Consider the following 18,064-nt stretch of genomic DNA (forward strand, 5'->3'; position numbering starts at 1 on the left):
TATTTTCCGTGTCGTCACCCTTCCTATTAATGTCACTGCTGCCGAGCTCGCTGCTTCTTCACGTCCGTCACCTCCTAACGCTTGTCTTGGATAACTGCTGCTCTTTCCTGTGTTTTCAGCCATGGAGAGCAGCCTGGCCTCGCTGAATCTTGGTCGCCGCAGCCCTATCCTATGTCTAAAAGAGGACAGCGAGTTGGTTGTAGAGTGGAGAGTGAAGCGAGTGGCTCAGTTTGTAAACACATATGATTACGTGGCTGCCTTGTGATTGATTACTTTCCAGCACGACTGTAATTAGCTGGCGATTCTCATGACGTCATCGATGGTGCTCACACAATCAGCTGGCTTTCTGTCACAGCAGCTCATTGATAAAGTCTCTTCTTTGGATACAAGTTTCAGAGCCAGTTCGACAGTCCAACACAGAGTCATTGTATGCGTCGAAACCAAACTATATTCACCACAATGGTCCGTTATTTCAACTCAATACCAGACACTAAAGAGATTTCCTGTTTGGTTTTCTATAGTTTCCTTCTTTTTATATCAACGCCAAACACTACACAAGGAATGTTCATGGTATTTTGTGTTTGGTTGGGAAGCTTACAAACTTGCTGTAATGGACTGTAAACCTGGTCCTCAGTCACTTGGATATTCGGGCAGAAAATTTGGTTTTAAACAACAACTCTGGCGGCTATTGTTGTTTATTTTGTTAGTGGTGGTGGTGGGTGGGGGTGGTGATGGTGGTGAAGGCGTCGCTGTTAGTGCTGTTCTCTCGTTGCCTTTCTGTAGGTATTGCTGGCGCTGTTTTAATCCATATTGTGTTGCTGTTGCTGCTGCGGTCATCATGTATGTCATTATTGTTGTTTTTGTCACTGCCTTTTTGTATGTTTTGTTGCTGCTTTTACAGGTATGATCTTTTCATATATAACAGTTTTTTGTCACAGCACTAAGCAAGGCAGATACGAAACATACAATATTCTCTCTCTCTCTCTCTCTCTCTCTCTCTCTCTCTCTCTCTCTCTCTCTCAAAAAAAAAAAGGAGTATATAAACTGCCCGAAGAGGAAAAGACATCAGGGACGCTGCAAACATTCCCTCAAGGAGCGCAGCAGCGACGCCGTTCACTCTCCCATCAACTCACCCTGAGGAGGAGGATGGCGCCGGTGGAGGGGTCGACGGCGAAGCAGGAGTTGGAGTCCCCGGTGACGCCTTCCCCCTCGAGGCTGTAGCTCAGGTGACCGTACTCCCCCGCGTCCTCGTCCCTCGCTGTCACCTGCCGTCAAAGAGATGAATAAAGTTGAATTTGACGATACTAAACGCACCCCTCCACCCCACCCCCTACACACCTTGCATACTCTCCCAGTTCGCATTCACCTGTTCGCGATGCACATGCTATTTCTCTTTAAAGGAACTCCACATTTTTTTTCTCCCCATTTCCTCCTGTTTTCCTTTCTTCCGGCAGTCCTCCTTTAAAGAGTGCTCACCTGGCCAAGAGTAAGGTCAGCTGCTCAAGGTTGTTTGGGTTATGAGGAGCAAGGGTCGAGGTTCGTGCATGCTTGAATTAAGTCCGTAAACTTTCAAGAGCGTGAAGCGGTTGTCAGGTGTTCCGAACTTGTAAACGGACGGAGAAGCAATAAAAGAGGAAGGAGGAGGAGGTAAGAGAATAGGAATAAGAATGAGAAAGAATAAAAATGAGAAGAAAAAAAATAATGATAATAATAATAATAATAATAATAATAATAATAATAATAATAATAATAATAATAATAATAATAATAATAATAATAATAATAATAATAATAAGAAGAAGAAGAAGAAGAAGAAGAAGAAGAAGAAGAAGAAGAAGAAGAAGACATAAAATACAGAGAGAGAGAGAGAGAGAGAGAGAGAGAGAGAGAGAGAGAGAGAGAGAGAGAGAGAGAGAGAGAGAGAGAGAGAGAGAGAGAGAGAGAGAGAGAGAGAGAGAGAGAGAGAGAGGGGGGGGGGGGGAGGGGGGACACAAAAGGCTAAGTATTCCCATGTCTGTAATCAACGTCACAAGAGACGGATTCGCAAGTGGGCAAACAACGCTAGAGGCACCTGGAGAGCAGTCTGATCATAATAACTCCGACACGTCTGAGCATTACTGTTAAAGCGAAGGAAGTAGTGGCGTGAGGGGAGACACGGGGGGGGGGAGTTAGGAGGAGGAAGTAATGAGAATCTTTTGCCCACCGTCATTTTAATAGTCTTGCGAGAGAAATGATAATGAGAAAAGAAGGAGATGGAGAAAGGTAAAAGTGCTAGACGGAAAATGTATAACTGGAAATAGACTGAACCTTTGTCTGCAGTTAAAACGGTCAGGGAGATAAAAAAAAAAAAACGTAAAGAAAAGATAAAGAACCCAAAAAAGCATAACTGAAGATGGACACAATCCTTACACACAGTCAAAAGTCTGAGGAAGTAAATAGGAAAGAAAAATATAATTCTTCATCCTTTGTAGAGACCAGGCCGTCGCCCCCGAAATGCACTTATCTGTGTGGCGGACTGGGAAGAGAGTGAGGTTGGTATTATAAGACACTCGCTTTTCACCTCAACTATTTCTAAAGGTCAAAGAGGGGGGCAGTCGGGTTCTAATGAGTGTTTCTTCAGGCTCACGGTACAGAAGAAGACTCACACTAGCACCAGGGTCATAAAACTACCCCTGGAAATGCCCACAACTTCTACGAAAGGCTTGTCAAAATATGTTTTCTTGGGTGGCGATATGTCTTGTAATCAGTGAGTTTCCCACCTGTCTGGTGTCAAGCTCGAACCCCGACATCGGGAAGTTTATTTTCGTCTTTTCGAACCAGGTTAATTTATCGTGTGTTTCGAGGCAATGAGATGATGTATAATTAAGTAGATTCAAATCCCATCCCTCCCATTACACCACCGTCAGTAAAGTCTTTATCAAGGAGTTGAGAGAGAAGAAAAATATAAAAAAATAATTCTCCTCCAATCAATAATAACCTTTAGGAGGGAAAGATAAATATACTTGGAATCCTTCGCCCCACCGCCAATGTGTAGTCGTAAAGAGAGGAACGTGATAAAAGGGATGAACTGAAGACAAAACTCCTCCACCTACCGTCAGTATAGTCTTGGGGAGGTGCCTGTCATCCTCCTCGGTGATCTGCGTCTCGTGCAGCGTCCTGGGGAAGGCGGGGGCGTGGTCGTTTTGGTCCGTCACCTGCACCACGACGCTCGCCTCGCTGCCGCTCTCCCCCGCCGACGCCCGCACCACCAGCTCGTACTGGGAAGGAGGAAAAATTCTGCTGGTATGTCGCGTTGGTTTGCAATACACTAAACTCAAATAAAGGAAGCAGAAAATATCTATCAGCATTGGACCATGTCATCAGCCAGTATATGACTGATGGCAGCATCAAATAGACAACTACACTCACCGAAATTGGCAACTCGCTGCTGAGGAAATTATCCTTCTGTAGCAAGGAGCCAAACTTAGAATTATTTATTTTTTTTAAATTCATATATCTAGAATTATTCAGGAGCCACGGTACCGCAAGTCGCTGTGGTCGCGGTACAGCGTGACCTCTCTGACCCGACGTGGGGTCAATCACAACGACAACCGTAAAAGACATTTCTAGCTATCCAGGTAGATTAGGTCTTTCTTGGAAGGACTCCATCATTACCTGTATCATAAAAATGTTCTACACAGATGTTTGAACCTACGCGACTAAATGGTTGAGCCTTCAGTTTGCATGTTATGTGTACAAAGGTGTTACTCGCATATAAATTGAATTTAGTTTGTTATTAATTGACTATTTATCTTGATAACGAGCAAAGTTCATGTAACACTATATCTTTTACGGGTTTCTGTTTCCATTTGTATGTGCCTCAGAGCGAAACGAGATTATTATTATTATTATTATTATTATTATTATTATTATTATTATTATTATTATTATTATTATTATTATTATTATTATTATTATTATTATTATTATTATTATTACTATCATTATTATTATTATTATTATTATTATTATTATTATTATTATTATTATTATTATTATTATTATTGTTATTATTATTATTATTATTATTATTATTATTATTATTATTATCATTATTATTATTGGAAACAGTTATAGAGGATTTCAAGGATGACATACAAGAAGATTATAGGAACAGAGTAATGGCGTTTGCAGATGACCTAGCAGAATTTAGTGCAGATAAGAAAGAGATTGAAGAAGATTAAAAAAGATGGAATGAGTGTTTTTAAGGAAAGGAATGATAATGAATGTTGAGAAGACAGAAATCCTAACGGTCAGCAGAAATGAAGAGCAAGAATTGAACATCAACATAGAAAACAAGACGGTGAAGAATACAGAAAACTTTAAATATCTTGGAAGCATTGTAACCACATGCACACACACCTCACAGCATTCTCCATTCCAGGGCACAGGCCAGTCATTAGACCAATAATCCTTGCATGAACCCCACGAGACCTCGAGAGATCCCAGAGTGCCTCACGATGCACTGACCAAAACGCTTTCTTGAGATCGGCAGATTGGCAAATACTCTAAGAATACTCTGTCGAAGCTCTGGGATGAAGTCAGTTGTCGACTTACAAGGCACAAATACGGAGTGATCAGGTCTATGCAGTTTCAGCTGTTGGTTGCCACTCTCCATGAGCAATTGATGGGCAAGCACCTAGCAGTTATCTTCTATCGTCATAATCAGTTGTGGAAATTAATCAAGATGAGGTGAATAGCCAGTGGCTCTCCCTGATCCAACATTTACGAATCTTTGATGTTTATGGAGTAAGTAAACCTTATATTTCTCGCAGCAAAATTATTTATGTAGCTCGCTTGGGTAAGCCGAGGCACATGTGGCAACAACTTCCCTTAGATTCATAATTCATGGACCTCGCATTGGTGTTGAGGAGCGAACGAATGGTTTGGCCTTCATCACTCACCTGCCGCTGCTCCTCGTAGTCCAGCGGCTGCACGAGGCTGAGCAGTCCATTCGAGCTGTCCACCGAGAACAGTCCCTCCTCGTTGCCTTCCTTGATGCTGAACTCGAGCCTCTCGCCTGACCAAGGAAAGGAAGGGAAAGAAATAATTATTACTCTCCCGGACCTTCGTTACAGACCCTTCCTGAATATATGAGGAGCTATGAACCATCTTCAACAAAAGTTAAAGTGTACACGCATCATCTTGTCTCAAATCATGTCCATGTGAGACAAAGAAGGATCAAATATTCACAAAGAAGAGCAAGTGATTCTGTATAAAAAAAATCAAGCTCCACATCAATACGTTAATTCAATATTACACACGTAGCTATGAAACTCGCAAAAGTAAATAGCTGAGATGCTCCTCTTTTGCTTATTTTCTTTATATATTTAATCCAAAATTGTCCATCCAAAAATATATTCCGTAATGCAAGTTCGTCACTTTCTAAATATTTCACAGTTCACCGGCATACCATAAAACTGCAACTTATTTTTAGGCACAAATTTTTCCCCTTGTCTACCACCATTTCCACAACACGCCATAAAACTGCATCCTAGAAAGTGTACTACAAAACACCCCACCAGCACCACATCATTATTCAGGCCATGAATTTGGAATGACCCATTTGTTTCCATCCCGTACCGCTTCCTCGACCATTTTCACACTCGCGCAGCAAAAGTCCTGCATCAGTCAATGGGAAAATATGGTACAACATTACTGCCCCACCCCACGGCATCAAATACCTTGTCTGAGCTTTCACTTTATCTACTTTTCTCATCCCGTTCAAGTGTATGTTTTCAGGAGACCTTTTATCCGTACAGGAGGGTGCTGTGTTAAGGAAAACGTTAATAATTTTCATGTATCGTCTATGTCTTAAGCCATTATCATTCAAAGTATTTCCCTCTTTTAGCTACTAGTAATGATTTTTTTTTTTCATCGTTGGAAGAATGGCCGATTTCAAGAAGGTTCCGTCATCAAATGTTTCAGATTCCTTAGTAGAAAGAGACGCTTACGGGCCTTGTTTTGTACGTTCTGTTTAGCATTAGGTCTACCTCCTCTTATCTCTTATCATAAAAAAAAATAAAAGGACATCCTCCACGCACAATACCTGATGAGAGTCGCTCTGCACACAGACACTGGGGCCATATTTTTAAACATTTCTACTCCCAAGAACACGTAATTTACTAGTCTTTCGTGGGAGTTTAGGGCATTTCCAGGGGTACTTTTATGACCCTGGTGGTAGTCTGAGCTTTCTTCTGTACGGTGAACCTAAAAGAACACTCATTAGAACTCGATTAACCTCCTCTTTGGCCTTTGGAAATAGTTGGTGTGAGGGGCGGGAGCATCTGACAATACCACCGGAACGTTGTCTCGTCCCAGCGGGCTTGCCAGGCTTCTCCGCTCATTAAGGCATCGTGGCGGCGGGGCGGGGCATCCCTTCGCAACCTGCATGGATTAACTTGAGCGATTATTTCCTGAGAGTTATCAAAGCCGTGCAGGGTGAGCGAGGGCCACGCCGCCATGAACTCAATTACGCTTATCGGATTGTTTGTTGGCCTGGAAGAGATCAAGCGGCCGCCTAAATCACGAGACAGAGCAGCAGATCGATCAATAGCGTCGCGGTGTGAGGAGTGTTGGGGAAGAATGTTTAAGAAATCTCTCTAAAAGGACGCTCATGGTTGACTGTAAGAGGAATAAGTAAATATATTCCCGTCCCACAACAGTCACGGTGGTGGAGGTCATGACATTCAGCCGTGCCGGAGACAGATTCTCGAGCAGCTCTCACAATTTAACTCCGCGCCAAATAATGAGGATGGAATTATCTGTAAGCCTTCCCAGAGTGAGGTGGTCCCCCTCCCCATCTCTCTCTCTCTCTCTCTCTCTCTCTCTCTCTCTCTCTCTCTCTCTCTCTCTCTCTCTCTCTCTCTCTCTCTCTCTCTCTCTCTCTCTCTCTCTCTCTCTCTCACACACACACACACACACACACAAGAAGCTTAGTCCAATGCTCAGCATGCTCGATTCACAACCGAGAGGTCCCGGGTTCGATTCCCGGAGATGGATAAGCAGTTTCCTTTACTCAGTGCTCTGTGCACCCAGCAGCGAATGGGCACTAATGTGGCAGTCGAAGTTTGTGTCCCGCCTCCCGGGTGTGTGTGGAGTTCCACCCGTGACCAGAGATCCGCCACTTGAGCTTCAAATTCAGTGTGTGAGGGTTCTGGTTGAGGATTGCGAATCTAGCGCGTTATCGGACCTTGGTAAATCTCTCTCTCTCTCTCTCTCTCTCTCTCTCTCTCTCTCTCTCTCTCTCACACACAAACACACAGCTCCGTAGTATAATGGTTAGCGCGCTTGGCTCACAAGTAAAAGGTCCCGGGTTCGATTCCCGAACGTCGTGGTGACTGATAGGCAGTCTCTTTACACCTGGGCCTCATAGAACCAACATTGAATCGGTTCAGGGTATTACTCAGGAGTTGTGTACTGCTAGTTGGAGGAGGAGGCCTGGCACTGCCGAAAGTAAATAATTCAAGGATGGAAACCCAAGATTGTCCGATTCGGAACACACAAGCTTGTAGCTCTGTTCAGGAAGATACAACTATGTGAGTTACACACACACACACACGCAGAGAGAGAGAGAGAGAGAGAGAGAGAAAACAGAACAAAAATACATACTTTTTAGCGCAAAATGAGGAAGACCAAGGGAAAAATGCCAGCAACATGTTGCTTCGAAAATGAAAAAAAAGAAAGATTTTATATTTGGCGTGGCAAGCCATAACTTTGTAAGAGTAAAGAGGGACGGCAGAGTGTTTGGAGTGTTGGGAGGGGGGGCAGAGAGGGGGGTTGAGGGGGGGCCAGTGTGGGGTCGGGCGGGTGGTTGTAAGGGGGTGGGGAAAGAGTGGGACGTTAGTGGATGCGGGGAAGCAGAGGAGGCCGGCGGGAATGACCGAGGGATGACGGGGATGGGGCAACATTAGTGACCCTAGGGAGCCAGCAGCCTTATTTTCTGCTACTGATGGGAAAATGAAGCGAAGGAATTTATGAAGGGCGAAGGTTTTGGTCTATACAACATGGATATAAACTGTGGGAAGGTTAAACAAAACAAAACAACACCTCTTTGAATTCTTTTAAGAAGCAGCAAGTAGCGGGCTTTTTTGTATTATTGTTTCCTTTTTTTGTGGCCTTGAACTGTCTCCTTTGTTGTAAAAAAAGAAAAAAAAAAGTGAGGGTATGGGTCAGTGATCTATGATAAAGGTCAATAAAAGAGCTAAAACAAATTATATATATAAAGAGAGAAATCACCCGTTCTCTGATAGACCTCGGACTGGCTTATCCCACACAGCAGCAGCAAGGTGTTTATACGCAAGTGCTGATTCGAAGCTTAGGACGGATGGAGAGTGGACTTGTATGAAGCGCCACCTGACCGTTGTATTTGTATTTCAGCGCTGTTTTTAGTTTTTTTACGCCACCAATATACGCCCCGGGGTAGTGGGTTTTTACAGGCTTAATGAAGCGCTACTGAGACGGAGATGAGCACCGAGGTCAAGCGCAGATGTAATGTATGCCCTCCAGCTTAACCATCACCAAGTACACGACTGGATGGGTCAGTGGGTGTCCTGGTCAGCTATCTGGTTCGCACTATTGCGTGTGTCACGTGCATCAACTCTTTAATTTTCGAAAGGATCTTGTCCGTCATTTGCACAGACACAGAAGTGGAGTCTGTACGCACTAATAAGGAGAAAAATATTGCATCCATCATATGAAAAAAAATAAGAACTACTTTAGTCTGTTCACTTAAGTCTGACCCAAGCTGACAACATAAACCTAAGCGTGTTTGTAAGCTGAGTGTTGATTGACTACTGCTATGGCTTTCAAGTTTTCTTTAACCTGTTTGTGTTTATCTCACGCAGCACTTTCTCCTAATCTGCACTGTGCTTACGAACACGCTTAGGTTTATGTTGTCAGCTTGGGTCAGACTTAAGTGAACAGACTATAACAGAAAACTAAAATACAGGAGCTCATTACGAAATATATGAAAAGCTATAATGGTAAAAGGAAAGCTAAAAAATACATACTAAACGCAGCCAAACCTTATAAAATTTGTGCTCAGCGGCAGCCACTCCTCTGCGCCTAACAAAAATAGCGTGTCTGGAGCAGCTGCCCTTTTTCACGTCCTATGCATCTTTTCCTACCTTTACCGCTTCCCTCACACTTCACCCAACATGTCGTACCGCGCGTTTTTTCTTTCATAATAAACAAACATATGCTTTTTTTACCTTACGTATACAGAGTTAACGTAATGGAGAGAGAGAGAGAGAGAGAGAGAGAGAGAGACGATTCCGACCCTATTTCCTCTTGCTCATCTCCCTTCCGACTCCACAATGGTTGATATTAAAATTCTTAATCATGATGTTTTATTTTCCCTTTTTGGCCTGAACCCTCAGAAGGTTTACGTATCCAACTGCGTTCCACCTACTGTGCCGTGCTGACAGTCTGCCTGGTAAAACTCTGGCCTCTTCCTTTTAACATTTATCCTTCCTGCTGAAAATACGGTTACATACAACCTGTGCCGAAGAAAAAAAAGGTGACCGCTCTAACCCTCTAACGCTCTAACAAAGACTGAGACTGAGGCAAACAGAAGACTTACACAAAGTGGTTTTGTAAACTATATTGATAACACTCAAAAAAACTTTTTGTCCCATGAACTAAAATTGGTGAACTTTAAAGTACTTTTTACGCTGAAGTCGAATCTGTTCATAATACTTTTCTATCAAGCGTAGTTTTCAAGTGACAGAGTAATTAGATTTTACAATAAATGAATTTTTTTTTATTTACGCTGATATTCCGCATAAAAACAGCTATAAAATATAAAAATTTATGGTTATCGCCCATATTTGTTCTCGGGAACATCCCTCTTTAGTGTCCAGCAGTAGCCTGCCACACAGGTCCCCGCTTTTTCTGGGTGCCGCTTTTCTTTGTCTAAATTGTCCTGCTGAAATTTTTCGCCTGCTTATCACACTGCTCCAGGGTTTGCATGGAAGTGCAAGTCCAAAAAGCACTTTTTTTTTTACTTATATTGCATCCCATAGCTGTATGAAGTCAGTAGATCTTATACATCACAATAGTTTTTTGATCTGTGACTTCCAAAAAGAATCTTTTTCAAACTCTCTGAAATAACAGCCATACATTTTTTTTCAACTTGCTTTATCTTTTCATCAACTTTTTCATTTTATAACATTTCCCTAATGTGTGGTCCCTCAATAATACCTATTTTGGTTTTTGCATCTTTTATTTTGGTATGTTTTTTCTTCAAATATGTGAGGCCTTGGACCGTTCTTTCCAGACCTTTTACGAGATTCTTCATCAACCCGACCTTAATGTGCAAAGAAAGCAAATAAATTTCCTCAGGATCAACAAGGGAAGGCTTGTTGACACTTCTCCCCTGCAGCGAGTGATCGTTTTGGCCACTCTTTCTGGACATAATGATTTTTTTGTCCCGACTGTCCCACTCACAGAGGAAACAAAAGAACTTCGTGTAACAAATTTGCATTCATGCAATAAATGCACAACGTCTAGGTCACCACAAACACTACATTTATAGACCCGATCCTTTTTTTGATATTTTTACCAAAAGAAGCTTCATGTTTTTAAGCGTCTCTCTTGCTTGCTGAATGAGCCACAGTCGCTAACGGTAACTTATTTTCATTGTGGGGCAGAAACGCTTTCAAGCTTACTCCTGATGAGTCAATAAAGAAGCGTCCCTCATCTGCGATGTATTCGTGGCCAGAAGCATCCATAACGCAACAAACATCATTGCTTACTGTCTATCATGTGTCTTGGAGACTCTGGTACATGTATATCCTGACTGCGAGATACTGACCTGATAAAAAATGGTAAATTAGGATATGGTATGCTTGGACTTTTATATTATACCATTCATATTTGTTAAGCTTAAGTAGCAATCTCAAGTCTGATCTTTGGGCTCTCTCCAAACCATTGGAATGGCACAAAGCAGTTGGCGTGAGCCGTTTGCTCATGCTGTGAGAAGCTTGACACACGTGATACAACAAATACAGGCGGCCCAACTTTTATCCTGATTACCATTTTACACTTTACACTTTATAACCAAAGTAATGCTCGGAACATTTTTTAATGAAGGATATGAAATGACGTTTTTGTTTTTTGAATATTACTTCACCGAATATATAGGAGAGGAAGAATGTGGACTGTTTACACAGCTTATCGGCATTATGATGGTAGATGGGGCGTGCTGGCAATACGCAATTAACCCTCAATGAAAACATATATTTTCCGCACAGCAATGTAATGCATCGCAAAATAAGACGCACAGATCCAAATATCGTAGCGCCACTGACACACACAAGCACCAACAACCGCGTCAATACACAAAGCCACGATCTGTCAACAGAGTGGAAAATACACTGTTTGTACGTTTATATCTAGCGAGCAACTGACAGATAAGCGAGTCTGCTCCGTATGAGTGGGAACTGTTCGCATGTATCAGCATGTCCAGTCATGTTTCTGCATGCCTCTGTTGACTCGCTTATGCTTTCAAAGGGAAGGTAATGCGCTTCACAAATATTAAAAATAGTATTTGTTTAACGTTTTGCTTCACATGCGTCGTAGAGCAATGACACATACATATCATAGGAGCAGCGAGTAGCGGGCTTTTTTTATTATCGTTTCCTTTTTTGTGTGCCCTTGAGCTGTCTCCTTTGTTGTAAAAATAAAATACGTAATGATAAATGAGTATGCTGGAACAAAACAGCGAGGGGTGACGGACAATTTCTGAAAACATAATTGGATTCAGCATGCAAATATACATTAAATAAAAACATGTATTATTTCAGTGTAATTTAAGCATTTCAAATATACATCGATGCCAGACAGAACATCCGGTTTATGTGCGCGAGAAGAGAGAGAACTCAACCACCAATGAAACACAAAAATAAAATAAAAATATGAAAGAGAACACACAATGACGCTCAACGGTGAAGGAAAGCCGAGGGACGCCGAGTCGGAGAGTCGGAAAAGCGGCGAAGGCGACAACTCCCTGTAACAAAGGTGCGAGACGGAATGATAAATGAGCGGGTGATGCGGCGTAGCGAAACCATGAAGCAAGAGAAACACGACATGACGCAGGATAGGCAGGAAAACTATGGGTCGTATTATAAGACATTTCGACATTTGACAAGGATTTCGTAGGAGTTGTGAGCATTTCTAGGGGTAGTTTTATGACCCTGGTGGTAGTGTGACCCTTCCTCTGTACCGTGAGCCTGAAGAAACACTCATTAGAATCCGACTGACCCTCTCTTTGACCTTTAGAAATAGTTGATGTGAGAAGCGAGTCTTATAATACCAGCCTATATGTCGTCACCTTCGTAAGCAAACCGCCTAAGTCAATATTTTCTACTTTACAGGAAATTGGAAAAGAACTGTCATTATCTCATTTGGCTTAAGATTTAGGCAGAAATGAAAAGGCCAATTCTAGGACACTCAAACCCTGAATGACGAAGGCAGCTATACAAAAATGGACGTCACTTGTTAAAAAATTGATGTAGACAAAAACCTGGATATCGCTGAAAAATGACTTAGGCGATTATTTTAGGAGGGTGACGATACGCTGAGTAAGAGAAAGAGCAAGGACGAGAAACCAGATATACACGAAGAAGAAATTAAATCTTGAAGGAAAAGAAACAAGACTTGAAACAGGTAAGAGAGAGGGACGAAGTGTATCTGTTGAGGAAGATAAAGACGAAGAGAAATAGAAAACAGGAGAGAGAAAAGTGTTTGTTGAAGGAAAGAAACACGACGAGAAGCAGTAGGTGGGAGCCAAGGAGGGAGGGAGGGAGGAACTATCTGCGGAGAAACCAAAATATGAAACTAAAAGGAAGAAGAAAAAAACACGCAGAAAAAGGTACAGATAGGATGGAGGGAGGATGTAAAGCAGAGGACAGAAGTAAAACAAACAACGAAAAAACTGTAGATGGGTTGGAGAGAGGAAGAAAGAAAGGATGACGAGAAAATTCAGGTGGCCGCGAGGAGGTAGTGTGGGCAGAGGAAAAGAAAGGAGCAGGACTGTGCGGGGGAAAGAAAATGTTCATAGCAAGAAGGCAGGTGACGTGGGTGGCAAAGGCAGGTCATCTACACACACATGAGCCCTGAGTCACGAGCTGTCCCAACACACACATACACGCACCCACGCACACACATACACACACACACACAAAAAAAAAAAAACACTGGCGCGCGTATCTCTTCCTCCTTCCCCTCCTGCTGAAGGCACATCATGATCCTTGCGGGTAAGTTTCGTGTATTTTGAGAATAATTAAATACAAGCATGACAGACAAAACAAACACGTACACACACACACACACACACACACACACACACACACACACACACACACACACACACACACACACACACACATTCCCCGCCACCCCCCACCCACCTACCCCCACCACACACAACACAAACGAACAAACACACGCACACAGGGTCGTCAGCCTCAATATGCATGACCCTCGTGTATATATTCCTGACCTGCTTTTTATAAGGTTCCGTGCACACCAAATTTCCCTGTTTTTTTGTTTGTTTTTTTGTCTCATTCGCGTGGCATTCACTACCTAACATGAGGTTAATAAGCTCAGACCCACACGCCACGCCGGTGAAGATAGTGTGAAATAACAACAACAAAAGAAGATTCAGTCGCTCTAATAAATCTGACTTGTGGGAATGAATAACGAGGCCACGGTGGAATGAGGCTCGACTGCATTTTACCGCGTGGGAGAAAAGAAAAAAAGAGAACAAAGGCGGCGCGTCTTCCTCTGCCCGGGAGTGACGTAATTACCTGAAGGAGGGAGGGAGGGAGGGAGGGGGAGGAGCAGCAGCCAAGGCTCAGCTGGACGAGAAGGAAACTCTCTGAGAAAAGAGGAAAAAGGCACTCCTCCCCAACGTGTCTGTTTGTCTTCTTCCCAATTTTTCCTTTGTCTCTCTCCCCTACCAACTCCACATTTCTTTCTTTTGCTCTCTCTCTCTCTCTCTCTCTCTCTCTCTCTCTCTCTCTCTCTCTCTCTCTCTCTCTCTCTCTCTCTCTCTCTCTCTCTTTTTAACACACACACACACACACACACACACACACACACACACACACACACAGACGACTCCGTGGCGCAGCTGGTAGAGCGTTGAGATGCCAGGCTTCACGGTCTGACAGGGCGGCGGTTGGAGCCCGCTCAGGCCGGATTCTTTCTGTTGACTAGGAGTGGTTACTGTCCCCCCCTTGAGCAAGGGTGATGGGGTGTGTGGTGTGTGAGGTCCTGATAGTACCCAGAGATCGACGATAAAGAGCACTTGCTCATGTCGGGAGGATACCTGCTGGCGATTACGAGTCCAACACACACACACACACACACACACACACACACACACACACACACACACACTGACGTATCAAAGCAAGAGTGTGTGTGTGTGTGTGTGTATAAAATATATTTGTTTATCTATTTATTTATTTATGTATTTATTCACGTCGTTGCTGCGGTTCACAAAGAACGTAATACTTCCCACGGGCCCCGAAAGGACCAGGCCGGCCAGCCTTTCTTCCCGCCACACTGTGCTCCTCGGCCGCCGGCCTCCGCGAACTTTCCCACCTGGACACATTTAAAGGCGACGCAGGTCCCGAACAGTTGTACTTGTTTTCGCAAAATACTCTGCCACAACACTCGGAAAACCACTTGGGTTGTTTCCACTAATACTATTTATGTCGTACTCCCCGCTATCTGAGGACAAAAGATGTTGACAAATTTCCATAAGATGAAAAATCTCTTTTCATATGACAACACTCAGAGCAGGCTAAAGTCACATGAGTTTTTTATGTATAAAAAATTATTACAAGGAGCTAGCGTGGACGAGCAAAAAGGAAATGTCTGAAGTATTGCTTTATGAAAAATCCGAAAGTGTGCAGTCTTAACATAACCCAACTGAGGGCAGGAAAATTCCCGGGCGTGAGGCGAGAAGGTTCAGGAACTATAAGTGGGAGTCAGGGCGTGACGGGACGGCAGAATCTGAAGCAAAGCTGTCAAGAAAAGTTTTTGACGGAGCTCTGAGGGCGCGGAAGTAGGTAACTTTTCACTGAGAGCCGAATTTTTACTTAAAAATCTAACGAGTGATGAAGTAACGTGAGAAAACATCAATTAGCAAAGGAACCAAAACAATGTAACCCATAAAAATATGAATAATATTCATATCATTCATATCGATATTTTTACTCCTCTCTTCATATTCTCTCTCTCTCTCTCTCTCTCTCTCTCTCTCTCTCTCTCTCTCTCTCTCTCTCTCTCTCTCTCTCTCTCTCTCTCTCTCTCTCTCTCTCTCTCTCTCTCTCTCTCTCTCTCTCTCTCTCTCTCTCTCTCTCTCTCTCTCTCTCTCTCTCTCTCTCTCTCTCTCTCGTGTGTGTGTGTGTGTGTGTGTGTGTGAAATTATTATATATAGTTCTACATCTATCTATTTGTACGCTCATTTATATAAACGTTCAGTATCTACTCGCTGAAATTCGGATTTTCTCTTAAAGACAAATCGTTCGTTATTCTTGGCATTTTTTTTTTTTTTTTTTTTTTTTTAAATTGCAGCCTATTGCGCCGGTAGGCTTCTTCCGGTGGATCCTGATGGTCGGTCCAAGGCTTCTTTCCGGTAGGTCCTGATGGTCGGCCCAGCCCGTTCTGGCGCAGGCGAGTGTTTATAGTGGCGCCATCTTGCATTGGCTCATGCTGCCCTCCCAGAGCTCATCTTTGATCCTAGAATCTAGAGTCCGGGTTGATAGGTGGTCTTCTGGACAGCATGTGGGTAGTTTTAAGCCACTCGGCGGCGGCTGAAAAATCCCAGCTTGGTGGCACCGGGCGGGGATTGAACTCGCGTCCTCCTGAACACGAGGCCGTTACTTTGACGACTCAGCCACTCAGCGACTCAGCATAAAGTGCATTGCCACGGCGTCATCCCATGCTTACACGCCGGTATGGAGAACTATAAAAAACATTTTTTACATGCTTTCTCAGTCGCGCTAGACATATCGAAAGCACTCGTTAGAGTCTGGCACAACTCTTCGCTTTCCAAACAGCCCTCTTCCGGTCTCTATCCTTCTCTCTGCTCCTTTATCTACAGTTTCCTTTCCGGCCCTTCCATCTCTGCCGTGGTAGACGGTCACTGTTCTTCCCTAAACCTATCAACAGTGGTGTTCCACAAGGCTCTGTCCTCTCACCCACTCTCTTCCTGTTATTCATCAATGATCTTCTTTCCATAACAAATTGTCCTATCCACTCATACGCTGACGACTCCACTCTGCATTATTCAACTTCTTTCAACAGAAGATCGTCTCAACAGGAATTACAAAACTCCAGACTGGTGGCTGTAGAACGCTTAACCTCAGACCTTGCTATCATTTCCGATTGGGGTAAAAGGAACCTTGTGTCCTTCAATGTCTCAAAACTCAATTTCTCCACCTATGAACTCGACACAATCTTCCAAACTCCTATCCCCAAATTCAAATTCAAATATTTATTAGAACAGGTTGGGGGAAGTTACAGAGAGAGAGGGGGGGGGGGGGGCGTACATACAAGGTAAATATAAAGATATAAAGATACATATCTATACACAGCCTAGTACATACAAGGAGGAAATGCTAGGGAAAAAACAGAGGTAAAGGAGGAGGTAGAAGGTTGCCGAGCGGGAACGGCATTGCTATTTTTTGTATATAGTTTTGGAAGTTGAGGGTAGGAGGTAACATATAGCAAAATAAATGGGAGATGAGACTACAATGGCTTACCACCCTGACATGCATACATAAACTTATACGTGGGTTACATTCATTTGTGGTGATTTACAGAAAAATAATACAAGAAGTTGTTAAAATTAGCAGGATACATGTACACGATAAACTTAGCTAAGGAGGATAATATCATGCAGGAGGATATGGGGACATAATAGGGTTTACAGGAGACATATTATATAAGGGAGTGACGAGAAAAAAAAATACGAACACAAGGGAAAATACACTGATACGGGGAAGAGACATGAGAGGCGTCGGCGTTGAGGCGGGCGAGATATATATTGGAGGGTTGGTGAGGAGTGCGATGTGGTGAGTAAAGGATTAATACATCATATACTGGCAAGGGGCGGTGGCGTGCGGACGTACGAGAAAGCGTATACGTGAGCTTGGGATGTTAATGTGTGCATGTGAGGAAGGGAGCGTGAGCATTTCAGCTAAATCTCGGGGCAGGATCATGGTTTGCCTCCAAGGCGAGGAGACTCCGCGGAAACCACGAATGACTCCTGCCCGGGGTTTCTCTGTGGAGGTCCCGAAGGGCCTGGAACTGCTCCCAGCCCTCCGCCTCCATCCGGGTCCATATATTTACTGCCATCCGATGGAGCAGGATGTTTAGGGGAGGAATGCCAGCCAACTCGTGGAGGTAACGCGTGGTCCTGAAATTATCCCACCTTACGCTGAGGGCAAAGCGTAGTGCCGCGTTCTGCACCTTCTGGAGCCGACCTGTCATTTTCTTCAACACTAAACATCCTCGGTCTATCCTTAACCCAAAATCTAACTGGAAACTTCATATCTCTTCTCTCACTAAATCAGCTTCCTCGAGGTTGGGCGTTCTGTATCGTCTCCGCTTATCCTCAGACCTTGCTATCATTTACGATTGGGGTAAAAGGAACCCTTCAATGCCTCAAAAACCAATTTTCTCCACCTATCAACTCGACACAATCTTCCAAACACCTATCCCCTATTCTTCAACAACACTCAGCTGTCTTCTTCAACACTAAACATCCTCGGTCTATCTTTAACCCAAAATCTTAACTGGAAACTTCCTATCTCTTCTCTCACTAAATCAGCCTCCTCGAGGTTGGGCGTTCGGTATCGTCTCCGCCAGTTCTTCTCCCCCGCACAGTTGCTATTCATATGCAGGGGCCTTGTCCGCCCTCGTATGGAGTATGCATCTCACGTGTGGGGGGGCTCCGTCTCATCAGCTCTCCTCCTCTTACTGATAGTTTTCTACCTCTTAAATT

The 18,064-nt window shown here is 43.5% G+C and overlaps 1 protein-coding gene across 3 annotated transcripts in view; it reads right to left on the reverse strand.

The window, feature by feature from the left end:
* LOC126980694 (putative neural-cadherin 2) overlaps nucleotides 1-18,064 on the reverse strand; it is a 78,902-nt gene that overhangs the window by 26,378 nt on the left and 34,460 nt on the right. For all 3 annotated transcript variants that reach the window (XM_050830833.1, XM_050830834.1, XM_050830835.1), the window contains exons 3-5: nucleotides 4,944-5,059; nucleotides 3,093-3,257; nucleotides 1,134-1,265 (exon numbers count right to left, since the gene is read on the reverse strand). In XM_050830833.1, the coding sequence (XP_050686790.1) occupies nucleotides 1,134-1,265; nucleotides 3,093-3,257; nucleotides 4,944-5,059 (413 nt within the window). The remainder of the gene's footprint in view (nucleotides 1-1,133; nucleotides 1,266-3,092; nucleotides 3,258-4,943; nucleotides 5,060-18,064) is intronic.

The sequence above is a fragment of the Eriocheir sinensis genome, chromosome 45 (genome assembly GCF_024679095.1).
Source record: "Eriocheir sinensis breed Jianghai 21 chromosome 45, ASM2467909v1, whole genome shotgun sequence".
Lineage (NCBI taxonomy): Eukaryota > Metazoa > Arthropoda > Malacostraca > Decapoda > Varunidae > Eriocheir > Eriocheir sinensis.